Source organism: Eretmochelys imbricata, chromosome 12, assembly GCF_965152235.1.
Source record: "Eretmochelys imbricata isolate rEreImb1 chromosome 12, rEreImb1.hap1, whole genome shotgun sequence".
Classification (NCBI taxonomy): domain Eukaryota; kingdom Metazoa; phylum Chordata; order Testudines; family Cheloniidae; genus Eretmochelys; species Eretmochelys imbricata.
The window spans coordinates 8349263-8371044 of NC_135583.1; the positions used below are offsets into that span (position 1 = coordinate 8349263).

The window sequence follows — 21782 nt, forward strand, 5'->3', positions numbered from 1 at the left end:
TAACGTACTGTTCAGGGCGTGGTTTCTGGTTAATGTCTGGAAGGACATGCACCTCATGGAACCCAAGTCGGAACTTGCTCAACAGAGAGACAATCCTGTAAGAGAGAAAAAGGGGGGATTTTTAAAAAATCTACTCAGTTTTTCCTGCTCAATATTTTACTGACCATCCCAGAAACTCTCTGAACATTTAAGACTCAAGAGAAGCAGATCAGTAGCCTGAGACTCAGGAGACCTGGGTTCTAGTCATGGCTCCGCCACTGGCCTGCTGAGTAACCATGGGTAAGTCAATTTGCCTCTCTGTGCCTCAGTTTCCCCCTCTGTAAAATAGGGAAATTGCTACTGACCTCTTTTATGGAGCACTTTGAGCTCTACTGATGTAAAGTGCTAAAGAAGAGTATTATTGTAAATATCTGTCTGCCTAACAAGCCCTGCAAACACTAGGCCCACTCATGGTAGTAAGAATTTAGCCAGGTAGTAAGTATTGGCACGGTCATCTTCAAGGTGAAAAGTCAGAACCGGGAGGTAGCAGGGGAAGCTTTCATGGCATGGCCAATTTCTCTTTTTCTGGTCCACTGAGTATTTAACAATATCACCTAACTACCACATCTTCTGTAGTGGCATTCAGCTACTTTCCCATTTACTGCTGACAGCTCTTTCTGTGTTCAGCTCCTGTAATTTCACGAGCCACCTAGTTCAGGCCTCTTACCAGCGGGAATTTCATTTCCATGGCCCTAGGGTTTGCATTTTTAAAAATCATATTTGCATTTTTTATTCTCAACCCTTGTGTACTCTCAATACATTTTCCCACAAACACAAGCAATGTCACTTTAGAATAAACAGACAAACAAACAAATGGAGCAGATCCTCCGATGATGAAAATCAACATAGCTCCATTAGTTGGAATGGAATTACGCTGATTTACACAAGCTGATGACCAGGACTATGGCACCAATGCATAAGAAATACAATTTAAAAATGATCAAAATAAAAAAAAAGAGCTTCTGACATTTCTAAAATGAAGAGAAGAGTGTTGGGTAAACAGCAAAATTCCAGACTTAAATCCCCAGAAGGTGCAGCAAATCTGTGAGATAGTACAACCTGTGGGGTAGGTGGCAGGTAACTGTTATTCTTTTGTTTTCTGTATGCTGTGCTTTTACATTTCTAGGAATCTGGTGAGGCAAGCTGCCATTTTGGGCGGTTGAGTTGATTTCACAGCAGACACACAGATTGGGCTCTCCCATGGAGACTTTGCTTTTGTTCTTTCTTCCTTAGTTATTTCAATTAATCCAAAATACACGCTATTCTGACTGAATATACAGAGTTGATGCAAGGTCCACTCAAGTCAATGGAAAGACTCCTATTGGCTACACTAGGCTTTGTACTAGGCACTTTGTGTACAAAAAATCATAACAGAAGTGACTCTGAATTATCGATGGGATTAGTGGCAGCTAATGGTCTCACAAGCTCTATTTGATCAATGCTCAGTAATGCACTCACGCTTTCCTCTCTTCATCCATCCTGTGGATCTGCCCACCAACAAACACCCGGGTTTTGCACTTGCCCCACCGCTTCTTGCGGCTGAGGAGGTATGGAATCAGGAGCGTGAGACCTGCCACAGGGAAGAGCACAGGGATTTGTTCTTACTTTTGGGGACGAAACAACTATTTAACATTCTAAATCAGAGATGGAGAAGACTCTGTGTGCTTGCCAGCCCATCCCCCCACCAGTGTGAGACTGCACCCTGGGATGTATTTTCTAGCGTACTGCTCCGTCTAGTATTAAATGTCCCCAGCTAAAAATCACACCCTGCATTGCCAGATCTCTGGGCTGCAGTTAGTCCCAGATGGAGACTCATGCAAATATTGTAGTGCAATCTCTTTATCTTGAAAGTGCAAATTACAAATGTAGAATTATTATTTTTTACATAACTGCACTCAAACACAGTGTAAAACTTTAGAGCCTACAAATCGAACCATGAAGGGGCATACAAAGGTTTAGCATATCTGGCATGTAAATACCTTGCAGCACCGGCTACAACAGTGCATTGCGAACGCCTGTGCCCACTTTCAGGTGACATTGTAAATAAGAAGCGTTCTCTCTCATTAATGTAAATAAACGAGTTTGTCTGAGCGATTGGCTGAACAAGACGTAGGACTGAGCGGACTTGTATGAGGTGAATTGAAAAATACTCTTTCTTTTCTCTTTTTTTACAGTGCAAATATTTGGAATAAAAAATAATAATATAAAGTGAGCACTGTATGCTTTGTATTCTGTGTTGTAATCGCAAGCAATATATTTGAAAATGTAGAAAAACATCCAAAAAGTGTTTATAATAAATATAAATTGGTATTTTGGTATTGTTTAACAGTGCATTTAAAACTGCAATTAATCGCAACTATGTTTTTTAATCTAGTTAGTTTGCTTTGCGTTAATCGCATGCATTAACTGTGATTAATTGACAGCCCTAATAATATAGTAATTCACCTCAGCTTCACTCCACATCTTACCCTCCTACCTTCCTCCCCTCAAGGTTTTCCTCTGATCTGTCCCTGTCGCTCCTCTCCCTTCTCTTGTCTTTCCGTTTAGCTGTTTCCTCCTACCTAACACTCTTGGGGGAAAAAATCATGGAACAAATACTCCATTTGCCATCATCACATTGATTGCTCTGCTTGTAGATTGTATTCTTTTCCACTACCCCATGTCTGTCCTGTCTATTAAGATGGCAACCCTTTTGGGCAGAGACAGCCTACTGCTTATGTCTGTACCGTGCCTTGCACAACTGAACCCCCATCTCGGTTGGTCCCTAGGTGCTACTGTAACAAACATGATTAACAGAAGCAAGTCTCTGTAGCCAGTGCTGCTGTCGAATGTTTTCTGCTCATAACGATTATATTGAAAGCCTCCTGCTGTGCTATCAGCAGCCCTGGTAGAAAGGGCAGTGCAGGAGAGATTTTGCAAAGAGAGTATGAGTGAGATTTGCAAAAAGAGTCTAAGAGAGTTGGGCACCCAAATCCCACTGGTTTCAATGAGAGTTGGGCACCTACCTCTCTTCATCGCCTTTGAGAATCTCAGGCAATGTCCTCAGTAGGCCACGCTGGCCAAGCATGGCAAGGTTTTGGTGGAACTTAACAGCACTGTACAGGAGCAGTACAGTGATCTGGGGGTAGCTGACAACTGCTAGGCGGACACTGCTGAGAAGGGCTTCACCCTGCGGAAAGCTGGAAATGCATGGGTAGGAACTGTCCTTCGGAGAACTTGACCCTGACACTGCTGAGAAATGACTGAGATGGGGGTGATGCATGGGGGTGAGCACAGCTGAAGAGGTCATTGCCCTGCAGTGGCTTGAGACCCAGCTGCAGCGCGGAAAACCTTCAGTGATCAGACTCATTCATGAGCTGAATGGAGGGTGGGATGGAAATAATGAGATAAAAAAGTCCCAAATCTGTGTGCAGACTGGGGGTATTTATTAAGGTCAAAGGTCACCTCCATCATCAAAGAGCCAGTAGATGTCAATAGTCTTCTTGCCCTGTTCAGTCTGGAAGATGGTGCTTGCTTGCTGTTCCGTTGTAAGGGCATCCGGATCCGCTAGCAAGGGGGAAAGAACCCACAGCATGAGAGACAGGTCCTGGAATTTGACATGTGCTGTTCTTCCAACTCTCTGCAGCAGGTGGCAGGCCCTTCCTATTTACAGCCTGCAGGCTACGGCAAAATGCTGTCTAGAAGTCCTCCTTTTCTTTTTGCGAATACAGACTAACACGGCTGTTACTCTGAAACCTGTCTAGAAGAGTGTTACTCAAAGTGGTGGTCTGCGGACCGATGCCAGTCTGCGAGCCATCGGCTGCTGGCCTGCACGCACATTGGAAAAAAAAATGCCGGTCCCCCACATCAGATAGCTTGAGAAGCACTGGTCTAGGCCATATCCTGTAAATGTATGATCCAGAGCAAATAGCTGAACCCTATTTCTGTATTAGTAGCTGAACCCTATTTCTGTATTTGGTTAGACCAAAACGCTTGATCCAAACATCCCCAAACCCTGCTGACCCAAACTTTAGCGAAGTTCAGATCTGGACTTTGCAGCCAGGGTCCCTGTGTAACTAGTAGCCAAAAAATCAGTCAGCTAGTTGGCTCTGATATGGTAGAACATCGTTATTTTTCACTGCAAGTTGGAGCGTGAGCATTTCATATTACAAAGATGAACGTGATTAGAACTAACATGTGCCTGTCACAGTGGGTACCACACCATTTGCTCCGTTCTCTTTAGGGTCTTCTGCTGGGTCAAACACCGGGTTAACTGCAAAAGAGATGATGAGAAGAATAAAAAAACCGAGGAGTATTTGTGGCACCTTAGAGACTAACAAATTTATTTGGGCATAAGCTTTCGTGGGCTAAAACCCACTGCATCGGATGCATGCAGTGGAAAATACAGTAGGAAGATATATATACACAGAGAACATGAAACAACGGGTGTTGCCATACTAACTGTAACAAGACTAATCAATTAAGGTGGGCTATTATCAGCAGCAGAAGAAAAACTTTTGTAGTGGTAATCAGGATGGCCCATTTCAAACAGTTGACAAGAAGATATGAGTAACAGTAGGGGAAAAAATTAGCATGAGGAAATAATTTTTACTTTGTGTAATGACCCATCCACTCCCAGTCTTTATTCATGCCTAATTTAATGGTGTCCAGTTTGCAAATTAATTCCAATTCTACAGTTTTTCGTTGAAGAATAAAGAATAAAGGCAATGGAGACGTGAAAGACAAAACAATGGAAGGTTCTTTTCACTTAGAAAACTATTATTGCTAAATCCAATGAACATTGAACTTACATTCATTTTAATTTGAACTTTAAAAACATCCTGAACAGAAAAGTTAAAGCTAGTTTAGAAAATGTTTGCATTTATAGTTGCAACGTTAAATTCTGCTGCATGTGTGCTGGTTTAGGGGAAAATTCACTTCTGCACAGACAGCCAGCACAAAGGACAGACACCACTTAAATTCCACTTAAGCCCTACGCTGAAGACTTAAATGGTCCATAGACTTCATGTCAGCCTTTTGCACAATGGTGAATTTCATCGTTAGCCAATCTGCACAGAACCTAACAAAGATTTAAAGCATGTTAAAAAGCAGAAGGTAATTGACTTTAGACAAAGACCACTTCTGTCAGCCCCAAGAACTCCTGTGCACCCGTGGCAGAGGGTGCTCCAGCTGCTCATGAGGAGCTTGTTGTTATTTCAGAGATGTGCATGGCATAGGACTGCTGTTCACTATGGTGAATTTACCCCAAGGCAGAGCACAAGGCCCGGGCACTGTTCAAGCGAGTCTTAAGTGGTGCATAGACTTTGTGTGAGCCCTCTGCACGGGAGTGAATGGTCACCTTGTGAGTAATTTGCTGTAATGACACTGGCAATTCGTTCTATAGCCTTTCATCGCTCTTTGTGGGCGCGGTGATGAATTAACGGAGAACCAAGCGGCCAGGCTGATCTCAGACACCGGAGCTCTGTAAAGCAAGCTCTGAATTTTACAATCCCACCCAGAAATCTGTGGTGAGGTACGGTGACTGAGTTGTTCAGGGGTTTGCCTGTGGTCCTGAAGGCTGTGGGTTTGTCTTATTTGATCTCACACTGAAAGGCCAACTCCAGTTCACCCAGCAGCAAGATGGGTACCTGATCCACTGGGACAGGGCCATCAAAGGCGGTCAGATGTGATGCTGGCAGTACCACTCCCTTGTGTACCATTGGCTATGAAACGGACATGCCTTCACCATGCCACCCAATGAGCCGCTGGCTAGGGGGCACTTTGAAACGACCCAGAAATATGTTATACATTACTTCATTTCCCCAGTGACATTCCCCAGTGCAGCCGCTCGGGTGGAACAGTGCAGAGTACTGCCCTGAAATGATTTTGGGCTGGAAGTGAAGAATAGCACGTTCAGTTGCAGTAACTGGAAGAATTTGGGGAGTCAGAAGGATTCTGGCCACGTACAGTCAAAGTTCTGTGTCAAAGCCCTTCCTCTTGCAGGGGGAAATATTTGACACCTTGTTTAATTATTAACAAGAGAGGCACCGTTACTGATCTGCAAAGGGCAAGTGGGTTTGACTTACTGTGTTCATCCATTCAACTGACATGCCCATGTGCACTCCCTGCTACTTAAGACTAGGGATCTAACAGTCTCACCCCAGCAGCAGCTGGTGCAGTTCCTGCAGGTGTGGCTGCAACAGACACTTACTGTGAGCCTGGATCATTCTGGAAACATTCAGCCCTTCCTTCGTTCTCATTAAGCATATTCCATACTTGAAGTCAAACGCATCACTGGAACGAGAGCGAGAACACACACTTAGCACTGACATTCTTTGAATTCGATGGGAATCTAGGAACAGGCTCAGAGGGGCTGTCCCTTTAGTTCAGTATGCTAGCCATCTGACATTGGTCACTGTTAGAGACAAGACACCAAACAAATCTGATCTCTGAGCCTTTCCAGTGGGGAATGCCTTTAAAAGCTAACCAAAACTTCAAGACAAATGGTACTGGTGTGATCACTGTAACTGAGGTTACTACAGAGCAAATCCTGCCCCCAGCACAAATCCTAGGTGGCCAGGCTACACCTTGAGGGGTCTCAGAAAGAGCCCAGAGACATGAACCTTCCTACTCCAGCACAGAGCAGTCTAAGAGCTACTCACTTCAGTCCCAGGGCTGTGGTAGAGGTGGTGTTCAGTGATCACTCCGTGCTTCAGGTGAATGCAAGAGCTCTGCTTTATTCTGTGTCCAGTTCCAACTGGCTGTGCCTAACAAGAGCTTCCCAGTGCCCCACCCAGACGCTGTCTGGGAAGCTCAGCCCTTAAGGGCACAGGCTCCAGTACCACAGTGGCTGTGTTTCCCTTCCACACTGGAAGTAGGGGGGAGTGTGTCCTGTGGATCTTCCCAGATCATAGCGAGCTTCCAAAAACCACTGCTCCATGGCACCCTTGATGCAACGGAATTGTCGTCTTTCTGCTGCATCCAGGGTCTTCTCCACCCATGGAGAGGGTGGGCAGGATTGTGCAGAGCACAGAGCTTGTCAGATCCTCTTCCCCCACGGGCCTGGAAATGCTACTGATGCAAACGCTTGTCAGACCTTAATTGGAGCAAAGCTAAAGCAAACACATCCCTGGGATTGCCTTTGCCTATCAGATGTGGTCAAGGCAGCTGGTGAGATGTAGTCAGTGTATGGATGCAAGAATGGGCAGAGCAATTTAGACGTCTGAGGTGCAGATAAACTGTGGTGGTTGGAATCCACCTAATTTAACACATGCTAATAAAAACAATCACGGAAATAAGGCTTTGCCCTTCTAAAGAAAGTCACAACTCAGGGTCAGGTAGGTATTCTTATCCCCCTTTACAGAAGGAGAAGCTGGGGCACAGAGAGACTGAGTGACTTCCCAGAGGTCACACAGGAAGCTAGGAATTAGACCTCCATCCCGACCTCCTGACTCCCAAGTCCCCTGCTTTAGCCTCAAGCCCATCCTTCCCCACTGCAGTGAGAGACTGGTAGTAGCCCTGAACACCCACCAATACACATCTTGCTGACCAGCGGCTGCAACAGCCTTGCTAAGTTTCCAGAGGCTAAACTGGGAGCCAATGGAGGCTGCTGGTGTCAAACTTTGCAGTGGATTCATGAAGATGGATAGCCATGAAAGCGGACTAGTTATACACCACCATATTCCTTCCTGAGTGTCCTCCAGTTCACCCAGAACTCCCTACTGTTCAACTGGGAGCAAACAAAGCAGGCAACACTATCATCAACCAGCCTCCCAACTTACTGCAGGATTCCAGTGTAGTCCTCCACCGTCCTAGGGTGAGCTGTCTGCCAGTTCTTCTTGTACCCGATCACCAGGATATTGGGTTTCATCTTCCCAAGACCGGATGCCTTGGTTAATAGATATTTTTCCAGTGTTAATAGGACTATATATACATCCCTGCCATACACACATGCATTTATTTCATCTGAAGGTATCATCACATGCACAGAGTCCTATGACCCAGGAGCCACTAGATGGTGCCCTCTAGGCCCAGTTCTGAGCAAGGAGTAGTGTGTAAACTGCACTATGCCAGGAGCAGTCCCAGGAGCACTGTGTCTCAGAGACACCCCTCTAAATCTTAACTCCCCCTCCTTGCTCCATGGGGGACAAGGATAATATGCCATTGGAATAGGTCAACAGCAAATTATAACATTGGCCAGTGAGTGGGGGGTTGGAGCCAAGGGTCCACTCATTCCCCACCCACCTGCTCCAGAGATGGAATGAAGAGTGCTGGCTAACCCATGAAGGGGCACCAGAAGAGTTTTTACTCCCCTCTAGTCCCTTGGACGGGCATGAAAGCCAAGTCATAATCCATCCCTTAGCAAATCATGCTGGCCCCAACAATACTGACCTCTTCTCAGTGAAAAGGTTGAAGGCCCCTTGTAAGAAACATTGAAGAATTCCTTGATGCAAGATTTACAGCAGGGGACTGCAGTTCCTTCATAATTCATATCCAGTTTAGGGCTTTACCTGCATAAGTGTTTGGGCTCCGCTTCTCAAGTCATCAGCTACCACGTCCGTATAGAAAGCTTTGATCTTTCTCTTGGTCAGCCACTTTGTATGGCCATTGGAGGTGAGCCTGGATTCTGGCATCTTCTGCTTGCATGGTCCCTGTTATTGAGTGGGAGGAAAGGACACAACAGTAGCATTAAGGCTCGGTGTGTTTGCAACATGCAAACGATTTTTAGCTGGTGGTTTTAAGTTTATTCCCATAAAATAATATGCTTTACTTTGCACCAAACAGCTTAATGTCCTGCAGTCTCCTGAATCATATATGAGATCCAGACTTAGCCCCTGGAAATGTGGGATGACATAAGAGCAGCCATACTAGATCAGACCAATGGTCCATCTAGCCCAGTATCCTGTCTTCTGACAGTGGCCGGTGCCAGATGCTTCAGAGGAAATGAAAATAATAGGGCAATCTATCAAGTGATCCATACCCTGCCATCCAGTCCCAGCTTCTGGCAGTCAGAGGTCTAGGGACACCCAAAGCATGGGCTTGCATCCCTGTCCATCTTGGCTAATAGCTATTGATGGACCTATCCTCCATGAACTTATCTAATTCTTTTTTGAACCCAGTTATACTTTTGGCCTTCACCACATCCCCTGGCCTTGAGTTCCCCAGGGTGACTGTGGATTGTGTGAAGAAATACTTCCTTGTGTTTGTTTTAAACCAGCTGCCTATTCATTTCACTGGGTGATCTCTGGTTCTTGTGTTAAGTGGTTCTTACTCACCTTCTCCACACCAGTCATGATTTTATAGACCGCTATCATATCCCCCTTGAGTTGTCTCTTTTCCAAGCTGAACAGTCCCAGTCTTATTAATCTCTCCTCATAGGGAAGCCGTTCCATCCTCTTAGTCTTTTTTGTTGCCCTTCTCTGTACTTTTTCCAAGCCATCATTAGGCAGAAGTTCGATTAATCCTCATCACACTGCAGTGTGATTTGGAATACATGTTCCCCATCCCACACACACATTACATTAATAGTGGCTCCACAGGGCTCACTGTGTCTGTGTAAAATAAGGTTGAAAATAATTGGAAGCTGAAGACAATCTTATAGGGCCAAATCCTGAAGTCCTGATCCAGGTCCTGATTCTGTCTCCCACTGAGATCTCTGGCAAAACTTCTGTGGACTTTAAATGATACCAGAATTCAGTCCTGCCTTTGCCAAAATCTCACTGATGTCAATGAAGTTTTATGTGGCACAGGACCTGCTAAAATCTGTGAAAAGCCTTCATGATATCGCCTGGAATGCAGGTTTCATTGGTTGCTTTTAAAGAAGGACTTTTATGTACACAGATCCATATTCATGTACCAATCCAGCTTTGAAAATCCTAGCCTCAGTGGTTTGCCCAAGGTCGCACACAGCCGGAAATTGACCACAGAGCCTCATCTTGGTGCCTTTACTGCAAGATTATCTTTAGTAATACAATGTACTGATTATGCTCCTGTTGATCAGGCTCTGTGTGAGCAACTGTCAGTCTGCTACACCTCAGGCAAAAATGAATACATCTACATCAGCCATTTGGTCTGGAAGAAATTAAGTCACTGGGACAGAATGTTGTCCTATGATCAATGTCCCCTTTCAAAAGCAATGCCTGATCTTCACATTGACAATTCATCTGCAGCAGGAGGCCATTAGCCCATGACAACATTGTAGCCGGTCACAAATATTGCTTAATTGCCTGGGATCTTTCCAACAGACATGAGTTTACTTTTTTTTTTGTCATTTAACAGTGCCTAAAAATATATTTTTAAATCATAGGTACATGATAAAGAATTGGGTTTGTCTATCTACCTCCAAGTCTTCTATACAATCCATCACCACAGTGAGCAAGGTGGAAGGACGCCAACATCCCAGTCAAACACCTCATCAAGAACCCAACCAAAGAACCCCCATGGCTTTTTATTCCCACAGAAAATATGGTCGACTTTTAGCTGCATCCCACAACACATGACAGATGTACCTGCCTTTTCCATAAATGGGGACTTTGAAACACAGTCCTATCTGTGACTTCAGAAATGGACATCAAACTACAGAACACCTCCTCAATCAACATCCCAAACCATCGTATCCCCATGAGATCTCTGCCATCCACTCCGCATCACCTGAACCAATCCATTGGATCACTAACCTAGACTTGGACATCTAACAGTGCTGTTTTTAAGACAGACGAAAAAAGAAGACCATAGTATCTAAGTGACTCCCAGATATCTCCATGATGAGATTCCTAGTGATCTTCATGGAGTTCCTCTCCCTAGTTAAAGGAGGCTTTGCTTGGAGATTATTTTTGGTTTTTTATCTTCAGGTTGTTATGCTCTGTCAAAGAAAAGCGTCTTTATCTTGGCGTCAGGGTGCCCCAACTCTGGACTACTCTAATTTCCTTAGGAAGCTTGTGCCACAGGTAAACCCCTCAGCCAAGAATGCTTTTCTTCAGCTCTCATGCACTATGTTGAGGGCTTTGCAAGCTCATTGTGACAGAGGGGTATGGCAGCATAGTTGCTCATTCACTCAGCGGTGGTAGACTACTAACCCGCAAAGGTTCTGCTATGTGCCAACTCCTCAAAAGTCAGGGCATCAAATCCTGAAATCCTCTCTCTGGCAAAACTCAAATTGAACCAACTCCTTGGCCGTTAATGAGGTTTGAACCCAGGACCTTCAGAGCTGAAAACATAAGTCTCTACCACATCAGCTCCTTCGCTAGAGATAGTATCAGCCTCATGATCCTCGTAGGTGACCCCACCACCAGAGGGAAACAAAGACCTGCAGTTTGCATGGGCTACATAAGGACTGGAAGAGTCATCCCCATGCATTTAACAACCCTGGATATTATTTTTCAGGGCCCTGCCAGGGAATATATCACACAGTTTACTCCTTTTGTACTGGCAGTGAACAGATGCCAGATTAGGATTGGTGTAGATACCTGCATCCTACCCCACCTTGCACTGCTGCTCGTGCTGCTCTTATGGAGGTGGTAGAGAGAAGCTGAACCGAAAATACTTACTACCAGCACATTCCCACAAATCATCAAGCTGAGGTTTTTGGTGAAAGTGCCCACAAAATCCACCAGGGCTGGGCGGAAGTTGGGAGGGCCTGTTAAGACCAGGCACTGGGGTCTAGAGAGGAAGAAGAAAAGATGGCTGGTAACTTACAGCAAAAAAGTCACTGCTGAGATCTTCTGGTGGAATTTGATCACTATGCCCCTGTATGGCTAATGGCACCCACCCAATCTACGCAGTATCTTTTGGATGCGTGGGTCCTTCACTACCAAACTATCAGATCCTCCAGGAAGTACACAACTGGGCTGGAGACCTCAGGCTTCCTTGCAAGGACTTCCGGTGTCTAGCTGGGCTGAAAACACTGTGAAAACTCTCTTCCTCTTCCATCCTTCTGGCCCTGGCTGCAACCCAGAGGTGCAGAGAGGAGCAGAAATTTAAACAAGTTTACTAACGCTCAGTTGAGTCTCCTTTGGGGTTCAGCTGGCTAGTCATGCCTTTGAGGGGAACATGGGGGACTTATTCAAATACATGAGCCCCTTCTGTGTTTGGGGATGAGGGCCATGTTCCCTTGCAGTCATCCTCCACACAGCACTATTACTTGCCTGTAGTTCTTAATGTGCTCGTTGACTTCGTTGAGTCCCACAGAATAGTTCAGGGCCAAGTTGTATGAACCAGCCTGCACAGATGAGCCCCAGTTCACTTCTGGAGGGGGACAATCATTCGGAACATATTAGACCATTTTAAAAACAGAAATAGGAGTGATGCTGGTAATGAGCTGGGCACGCGCATGGGCTGCTTTGTTATTGTAGGATTGCTCCAGAGAGCCTGGCTGTGCATGCGTTGGTTTGTTTAGTTGCCCGTGTGAAGCAAGTGGGAGGGTTTGGGTTCAGTTACTACGGCAGGCTTGGCCGCGTCATAGAAACCTCTCTCCCAGCTGACTGCCTTGTTGGCAGAAGAGAGCATGGTGCAATCTTGCACTGATGCTGCCCTGCTCCGAGACCAATAGACTTCCGATATCTCAGCCTGGCATTTTCACGAGAGCCGCTGTCTGCTTAAGAACAAGAAGCCCCAGTTACTCACCAGGCTTTTTGTACAGCACGTATCCCAGTAAGAAGACAATGATGCCAATGGCTATCAGGGCTGCCCACCAGGTCAACAGAAACATGATCACGACAGAGATGATGGCACCGAAGAGCGCAGCCCACTTGCTGTAATACCTAAAGGATGGTCTCCATCCTGCATGGACATGACACAAAAATACATTCATCACTTACACGGCTAAATTCTTCCCTCACACCTGGGGGAGGGGTCCTCCAGCCTCTGAGGAGAGAGAGTAGAACAGGGGCACCCTATCTATCTTAGGTACTTATCTGGCCTCCATCACCACCACACCTGAGCGCCTCACAACCTTTAATGTGTTTATCCTCACCACACCCCTGGGAGGCAGGGTGGTTACCCCCACTGTACGGATAAGGCACATGGAGGCTAAGCGACTGGCCCAAGGTCACACAGGAAGTATGTGGCAGAGTAGGGAAGTAAACCCACATCTCCCAAGTCCTAGGCTAGTGCCCGTATCACTGGCTCATGCTTTCTTTGTAACTCTGGGAGACGAAGGCGAGGTGGAGAAAGAACCTGACATCTCTCAGACTAGGAGCAAACACCTGTACCCAAACACCCCCACCCAGAGATGCTTTGTTTATGGAATTGAAGATATTCCCCATCTCCTAATCACCATGGATCCTCCAAGCGTATCGCCTTGTTCAGCTCAAAGAGCTTCTTACTATGAAACTTTTGGGCTAGGTCTCACACCTTACCCTGATGCAGAGAGTGACCCTCCAGCCTTGTAAAGCTCAGAGACCCCTGACACTACCTCCCAGCCAACAAGACGGGTGTAGCTATCGAGAACCAGTGTAGCGATCACTCACCCGGTGAGTTGGTGATGGAGGCGTGGAAACAGCTGAAATTGATGAGTGCGTAAGAGCACAGGAAGAAGTTGGAGATGATTGGGGCAATAGTGTTCAATTCCGCTACAGGGACGGGAAAGAGAGGGATGGCTCATTAGTGCATTTGCTACACCCTGACCAACTTAACCTCTGAGAATGGGAGAAAGGTGAAAATCAAGAAGAAACTGAGAGCCCTGGCTGATTGTTCCAGCTATCGTAGAGATTTCTAAGATGTCTATCAACATCTTAGGGGCGGAGGGATAGCTCAGTGGTTTGAGCATTAGCCTGCTAAACCCAGGGTTGTGAATTCAATCCTTGAGGGGGCCATTTAGGGATCTGGGGCAAAAATTGGGGATTGGCCCTGATTTGAGCAGGGGTTTGGACTAGATGACCTCCTGAGGTCCCTTTCAACCCTGGTATTCTATGATTCTATGATATTGAAGAGCCATTGGATATGGGTTCTACTTCCAGCTCTCTCTTTTCCTGTGTATTTGTTATGAAAGGACTCTTCCCCCTAATATTAGAATGCACCTGGGGAAGGATTAGCCCCTTCCATCAAGATCAAACTTCAGTTAAAAAAGCAGCCATGTCTTAGTGGTTTAACATATGCCCTACTGAGCTCCCTGCTCCTGGGAGGGAATTGCGCTCAGTGCTGGCTTGGCTGGTCAGGTTTCAGTGCAACTGGAGAAGTAGCCATCAGAATCTTCTTGCTGAGCGAAGGACAGAACTCTCTTAGATTTGACATTTTGTTCCATGAAGGTAAGAAACATCTGGGCCTGATCTCCCCTCACCTGGGTGTAAATATGGAGTAACTCTACTCCAAACTAGCCAAGCGTGTAAGAGCGGGTGGAATTAGGCTCTCCCAATCTACCTTGCACTCATCCTTTGGTAGAATATAATTTTATATTCTGGCCTCCTGTGTGTAGGAAACCTGCAGCCATTCTTCATACCACGGTGGAAGAAGTTAACAAAGGCAGGAATTTGGTTTGACAAAGAAAGAGCCACCTGGCACCACACTGATCATTAATCGGCCTGTAGAAAAAAAGGAGAGAAAACTACCTACTGGATCTGGCAGCCTATTAAATCTGAGGCACTTACCGATAAGAATGAACCCCACTGCTATGATGTAGGTCAGCATGTAACCCCTGATCGGCTCGTTGTTCTTCCCATAGCCCTTCCCAAAGAAGTCGATCAGAGGGTAGAGCTGGTCCTTGCACAGGCACTGTGGAGAGAAAGAGATGTCATCTAAACTTGACAGGCACTGCGGACTATTGGTTAGAGCTGAGAGCAAGGGTCCACAGAACCAGGGTTCAGCTTCAAGCACTTTCACTGGCTCAGTGTATATGCTTGTTCTTGAGTGGACTTACTCCAGATTTACACAGTGTGAGAACAGAATTTGGCCCCCACCCTAGAGGGCTGATATAGTTTTAGAACCAGTTTGCCCATTCCTGCTATCAGGTCCCCTTCACTTTGGAAAAGCTAACTGTAATAACTAACTTTCATCCCAATATCAGTGGTAACAATCCTAGCACACTTATTCTCTGCTGATGGGGCATTGCCACCACGGATGGCACTATGGAAAGGGCAGGAGATGTCACCTTAATTATCTTAATTCATAAAATGAACAAAAGCAATGGGCCATATACTGCCTCATTTATACTCTTGCAAGCCCACTGAAAGGGAAGAAGCTGCATGGGAGTGACTGAGGACAGAATCTGTCCCATTAGGATTAGCCAAGTAGGAGCAAAGCCAAGGGGACAGCATGAAAAAGTAGCAATGTGCATAAGCCCCAGCTCGTGGGCTGCACCGCATGATGGGAGCTGCTGGAACAAAGCTCCAGGCAAAAACCCCAGAGGCATCAAGAATATCAGATTAAAGAATCTGTCCAGAAAGCTGGCAATTCCCGGTGATTAGGGTGACCAGATGTCCCATTTTTATCGGGACAGTCCCGTTTTTTGGGACTTTTTCTTATATAGGCGCCTATTACCCCCCACCCCCTGTCCTGTTTTTTCACAGTTGCTATCTGGTCACCCTACCAGTGATGCATTGTGAGGCCCAACTACGGTGGTTATTCAGCTTGTTATAGAACTCACAGTGCCTACGCATGGTGGAGACTCAGCCTGTAATTATGGCTCTGAAATGCCAGGGACCTGCTAGCTTGCCGTGGACTCATGTTTATTGTATACATGAAACACAACGCTGCAGATGTTTTCATGGTCCCCTGAGCATGCCACCATCTCACCTGGAAGACTTTGGGTGCTGAGACCAGGCAGGCCAAAGCAGAAGAAAGGGTGGCCCCGAAGATTCCAGCTGTGATCAGGGGGGCAAATCCAGATACCATGCTCATACTCTACAGAAAAAACAGGAAGCGATAGATCACTCCAGCATCACCGTCGCCTAACAGCCTGGTCTCCTTCCCCTGCAAGCCTCAGACTCTGACAGCCACCACTCAGAGCTCCTCAGAGCACAGCTTATTACAGCCCAAAACACCCTACGTCAAAAGAACCTTATTAAGATTGCAAAGTCAAGCACTCAAAAGGTAGGAAGTGCCAGTATTCAGGCTGCCTGTGCAACCTTAACTCAGCCTTCTAGTGCTTATGCATTATAATACAGTCTTTAATTACACGGTCACATGCGATTTTTCCCCCACAGGGCCCCACCTCATTCATGTCACAGGAGGCTCTGGGAATGAATCAGGGTGGCGTAGGGAAAGAGCCCGTTATCTGTAGGATCCCTTCCTCATTTGTGGCAAGTTACTTTTTTAAAAGAGAGAAAGCAGCAATTCAGGCAACTGACCTATCACCCTCAGTGGCTACTGGCTGCATTGGGATGTGACTACTACTTCCGCTCTGAGCAGCGCTAATGCAGACCTAACGGAGTACAGCAAAGGAACTGGGGTGGGGGCGGGAAGGGGGTGAGAACCATCAGCCATGGATATCTTAGGATTTTCCGCACCCCAGGCCAAAGTGACCAACCCTGTTTCAGCCTTCTAAGCCATGCTGCTGAGAGCACCAGAGTGACAGTACCTGGTAATAATTGCTGAGTCCATAGTTACAGCTCTGCTTCTGAGCACACTCCGTGAAGTTCCACCCATAGTCACAAGCAAGTCCTTCGCAGCCCGGCGAGCCAAAAGGAATGGAGTCATTCAGGCTCCCAGAGGCATCTCGTACCACACAGGCACCTAGGAGGGAACAGCTCCCATTCACTTCCCATCTGTCTTTTCCAATACGATGCATGATGCCCAGATGTGCTTTAACAAAGGTCCCTGTGTAATTGTAACCCACTACTGAATGTGTGTTACAGGTGCCCTTCTGTGCCTGATCCACAGAGGAGATAAGTCTGTCACAGTCCCCATCTAGAGAGCTTTAGCTCAAGCTGTAACAGCTTATGCTTTACCCTCTGAACCAGGGACCTCCAATCTCCAATGTCCCAACTAAGATTGCAGCTATCACAGACTGCCCATTCATTTTGCCCAGTGTCCCAAGTTCCTGGCTGCTCCTGGAACTAACTTGTACTAAGTTTTGTTTTTAAAGTAACTTTCAGCTGTATCAGACATGTCCACCCTGTATAGGCATCCACCCAGTGCTAACTAAAGCTCCCAAGGTTCCATACCATGGATAGTACGTACTGGGCCCAGTGTCAAACCTGGGTTGAATTCTTTGGAGACACTTGCAGGGTTGCCAATCTCAAGAGGTCAAAATTCCTGAGTCAGATCTCAAAAAATCATGAAATTTAAAAAAAAAATCATCAAACTATAATTTTATTAGTCTGTCTCTTTACTGTTTAACGCCCCTCCTGGTACCCAGAATCAGAATGGATATCTGAGCCAGACTGAATCAAAGTGCCCTGTGTCCCAGGATTCCTGATAACTGGGAATTGCCCTGTCCCTAATGAACATGAAAGCACACATTAAATTAACCATGAACATTTAATCATTTGTCACTTCCCCACCACTGCCATGGATTAAGTCTATGCATGTTACTTACCAATTGTAGCAGAAATAGCCAGATAGGATATTGTAGTCCACAATATAGCCATCAGAGTGCCTTTGGGAATGGCTACAGCTGGATCCTAAGCAAGGCAACCACAGAGTTACACAGCAGCATTCCATAGGCACCACAAAATTACCTTTCATTTTTGTAGCCATAAAGAAGAGAAAACACTCCTAGATACTCAAAAACCACAGGACAGCTTTCAACCTGATACTTGCATTATCCAGAGTCTGGATTTCTTAACCTGCTGGGCACTCTGCAAAGCCCTCTTTCGGTGCTAGATGTTTGAAGGTGAAGTGGGATTGATGGGCTGGCGTGTTGGAAATCTCAGAGCATGTCGTACTGAACGTTGTTTTAATCTACTTAAAGTGACAGTGACAGAGGATATTGCATGCACTGGCCTCATCTGGGAAGAAGTATCACAACGAGCGAGTGACTCTGATCAATAGAGGAACTGCACTGCCCAAAGTGTCAGTGGTAGAGGAGGAACTAAGGTTTAAAGTAAGGTAAAGCCTCGGGTACAAGATAGGAGCTATAAAATCAACTAAACAGCTGTCAGGCTGGACAAACCTCGTAAGGATCCAAGGTGCCAGAAATGGCCCTAAACTTGAACTTTATAAATATGTCATTACAAGGGAGGAGGGGGTGATCCCTGGTGAATAAAGAAGACAAAGTTGGGCTGTGCAGAAGCCTGTTTGTTTGTGTCTATAGTTTGTTGCTCTCGTCTTTAATAAGCACCTCCTCTTTAAGAAGGGCTGGGATTCCATGTATCATGCAACCCAAACCCATGGATCCGAACTCCGGAGCATTCGGCATGCCAGTCCAAATCAGCACGCTGGGCCCATCTATAACTGATTCAATTTGGATACTTATAGCCAAACTATCTGACATTTGTTTGGGATGCAAAATGAGCTGGGAATCTCCTGAGCCCAAGCCCTTTGGAGAGATTTCCAGTCATTTCTAATCTGCGGCTAGCTCAACACTTCTGCAGAACAGTCTTCCTCACATGATTTTGGCACTCATGCCCGAGGCAGCAAGGGCAGAGACCTGTGGAAATGAAGAAACGAAGCTTACCAAACTTTCTCTAACCTCAAAAATAGTTCAGTTTATTGCACGGGCAACTGATTTATCCAAATCAGTTCAACCATGTCTGTACAATAAATGTAGGCAGCCCAATATTAATTCTATTCCATTCTATGTAGAGTCTTGTAGCGCATCCATCACTGTGCAATCCAATGCCTCAATCCTGCAAGAAGCTTTGGGCATTGGACCCCTGTGCTAATGTAACTGGGCCTCTCTGTGGATGATGGGCGCAGGATCAGGACCCAAGAATCGATTGAGTAGAGCTAGTTGGAAATGCAGTAAAAATATATATATATCCTCAAACATTTCTTGAAATTGTGTTAAAATTTTAAAAATGTCAACCAGTTCCATCGCTGCTCAAAAAATGAATAAAACATCTGGGGTGTTTTTAAAATTATTTTTACTGTTCTTTCAAAATTTGGATAAAATGTTTTGAAAATAAAAATATTTTGGCCAGCTCTAAAACAGAGATAGACCAAAAAATTATCCAAGTAAAGCAGGACCTGGATCCAAACCATGCCTGCTCTTGGATTTACAAAATCAAAAGCCAATCAAGGAAGTTTTGCCGACTCTGGAGTTTGCCCATTTCTGACACACAGAGCTTGATCAGCACAACCTCATTCCTGCCTATAGCACACAACCTGGGATGCTTGCCCTTGTGATGCTGTATTGGCCAGGAGTAGTAAAAACCTACCTTCAAATCGCCTGAAATGTTGGCTCCAGCCAAGATGCCAGTTGCTGATGGAAAGAAAATGGAAAACAAACCAAAGAAGGTGCCATCTGGTCCGCGCCAATTTGGCACAAAGTTCTGAGCAAAAATATCAGCTGGAGGAGAAAAATATTTTTCTATCAATTCCAATCTACTAGATCATTTTAATCTCGTTTCTTTCATTTTAAAGGCAATGATTGAAACAGTAGCTGCAGTGACGAACGGCTCTTGAGAGGCAACCTTGCAGCGTTTCATTGTTATTTATACAGCACCCTAAAACATGCTATGTGCTTTCTTGTCATAAAGTTAGATCAGAGTTCACAGTCTAAGACTGTGTTTGCAAGCAGATCAGTGGGTTTGCCTACACACGTGTCCAGTTTCTTAAAGATATTTAAAAGCAAGGCCTAAGTGATTTAGAGGGTTATGTTCCTTTTTCAAAAGTGCCTAAATACCTTTACAAATCTGGGCCTGGGCTCCTGCACAGGTGTATGGATCTGCCCATGCCAATCTGATTGTGAAATGAAGGTCTACACAGACAACACAAAGTCTAAGGAGGGCTGGGAAAGGATGAGTCATGAGCTAATTTCTTGTTTGCTATTTTTACCCCTCAATCTGTTATAGGGTCGGGCCTTAAAGTGGACAGGGCGGAGTCCAAATTAAAGATGCTTCTAGATATAAAAAATTATTCTGCCACTGCCTGCCTGGAGATTTTGCTCCAGGGGATGAGAATGATTCCAGCAGGAATGGAGAAACTCACTAAACAAAAGAGAAGCATTTCATCACAGCCTTAATTATCACGACTGTCTCATCCATTGATCCATCGAGCTCTCTCAGTGATAAGCCTTTTCCCTGGCAATAAATGGGCATTCTGTTTGACAGCAACAAATAGCCACATTCAGCCGATGCATTTTGATCCTTCTTACATCAAAGAGTAAATGGTAATTAAGACAAATGCCAGCATATTTTATCCCCAGGAGTGAAATCAATGGGATCTGTGGATGCTCAGCTCCTATGAAAATGAGGCTCATGCAGTACTTGTATGCTGGGTAAATGACACCCACAAGAACTCTAGAGTCCCAATGGTCTTCCGTTCTTTACTCAGAATGAGGGTCCAAAGCGGTTTGCACAGTCCCGGGCTGAAACATGTATTGGGCTGGGTCCCCTGCCACACGGGCTGGGTCCATCTCATACACACGGCAGGAGCATTCACCTCTCTGCCCCTGGATGTAGATCCTTATGGGCCTCCAGCACCTTGCAAATGTTCAGCAGAACAATCAGGAAAGTGTCATTGTCTCCCTGGAAGCTTTAATCGTTACCACACCGCTCTTACTCAGAACAAGCAGGCCAGAGCGGGCGCTTAACGTGAGAGGCTATTTTCCTTGCAGGCACATAACAGACCTGAACGAGATACATTTCTGTTACATGCTGCCCTACTCTCGACTAACTGCCAGGACCTTGAGAGCAAAGTGACCATATGGAAATGTTCAGTTCAGCACTGTACTCGAGCATTCATCTACATTTGTAAATAAACCATAATCATGCTGGTGCAGTAGAATAAAGCCCTGGACGGAATGATTTAGTTGGAGATGGTCCTGCTTTGAGCAAGGGGTTGGACTAGATGACCTCCTGAGGTCTCTTCCAACCCTAATCTTCTATGATTCTATGATCCAAAAGCCATATAATCCACCAAAATTAACCAGACCCTCTCCACTGAAATGGAACAGCGACGATTATGGTGAGATGTCTGAGCACCAAGACTTCCTCGTTTTGTGACATGTAGCAGAGAATATTTGTTAGCACATTATCATAATTAAGAGTCCTGCTGAATAGAAAACTCTGGTGCAACCTTCACTGTGGTTTTGTTCCCATTCCACCATAACCATTAGAACTAAACTCCAGTTGACACAGTAAACTGACTGAAAATACATTCTGGCCAGCTTATGTGCATATCTGACCTCCACCACCTTAGTACCCAAATGCCTCATGATCTTGTAATGGCTTTGGCCTCACACCCGCCCTGGGAGGTAGGGAAGTTCTATTATCCCCACTATACAGGTGGGGAACTGAGGCTCAGAGACAAGTTGCGTGAGATCACACAGGAAGTCTGCTCCCGAGCAAGAATTTGAACCTGAGTCTTCCCAGTCCCAGGCTGCCTCCCTAACCACTGAACCATCCTTCCTCTTCCTTTAGGGGATGCATTTGTCTTCCCTTTTCACTGTTTGTTTGCTTACTTGCAAACCTCAGTCATTCACACCGGCTCTCCCAGCCATCCATGAGAATTAGTAAGAGTCCCCCCCAAACTCCTGCCTCTAGGAGGAATGACTACCGCTGGAACCTACCTCGGTAACTGAAAAATCCTTTTGCCTGCTTCTCCTCGGAGGCTGGAATCACCGTCCCCACTATGTAATTTATGAAGGAAATCATGATGATGATGAAGAACAGCACCTGTGCCTGTGAGACCAAAAGAATCCAGCTGAACAATCTGCTGGCTGAGTA

General features: G+C 45.6%; 1 protein-coding gene across 1 annotated transcript in view; it reads right to left on the reverse strand.

The window, feature by feature from the left end:
- SLC12A3 (solute carrier family 12 member 3) overlaps window positions 1-21782 on the reverse strand; it is a 36371-nt gene that overhangs the window by 4771 nt on the left and 9818 nt on the right. The window contains exons 7-23 of the mRNA XM_077830939.1: window positions 21626-21737; window positions 19272-19402; window positions 17489-17573; window positions 16529-16683; window positions 15745-15852; window positions 14601-14724; window positions 13485-13586; window positions 12640-12795; window positions 12162-12261; window positions 11565-11676; window positions 8529-8669; window positions 7800-7906; window positions 6230-6312; window positions 4214-4291; window positions 3484-3585; window positions 1498-1609; window positions 9-95 (exon numbers count right to left, since the gene is read on the reverse strand). Of these exons, the coding sequence (XP_077687065.1) occupies window positions 9-95; window positions 1498-1609; window positions 3484-3585; window positions 4214-4291; window positions 6230-6312; window positions 7800-7906; window positions 8529-8669; window positions 11565-11676; window positions 12162-12261; window positions 12640-12795; window positions 13485-13586; window positions 14601-14724; window positions 15745-15852; window positions 16529-16683; window positions 17489-17573; window positions 19272-19402; window positions 21626-21737 (1895 nt within the window). The remainder of the gene's footprint in view (window positions 1-8; window positions 96-1497; window positions 1610-3483; window positions 3586-4213; window positions 4292-6229; window positions 6313-7799; window positions 7907-8528; window positions 8670-11564; window positions 11677-12161; window positions 12262-12639; window positions 12796-13484; window positions 13587-14600; window positions 14725-15744; window positions 15853-16528; window positions 16684-17488; window positions 17574-19271; window positions 19403-21625; window positions 21738-21782) is intronic.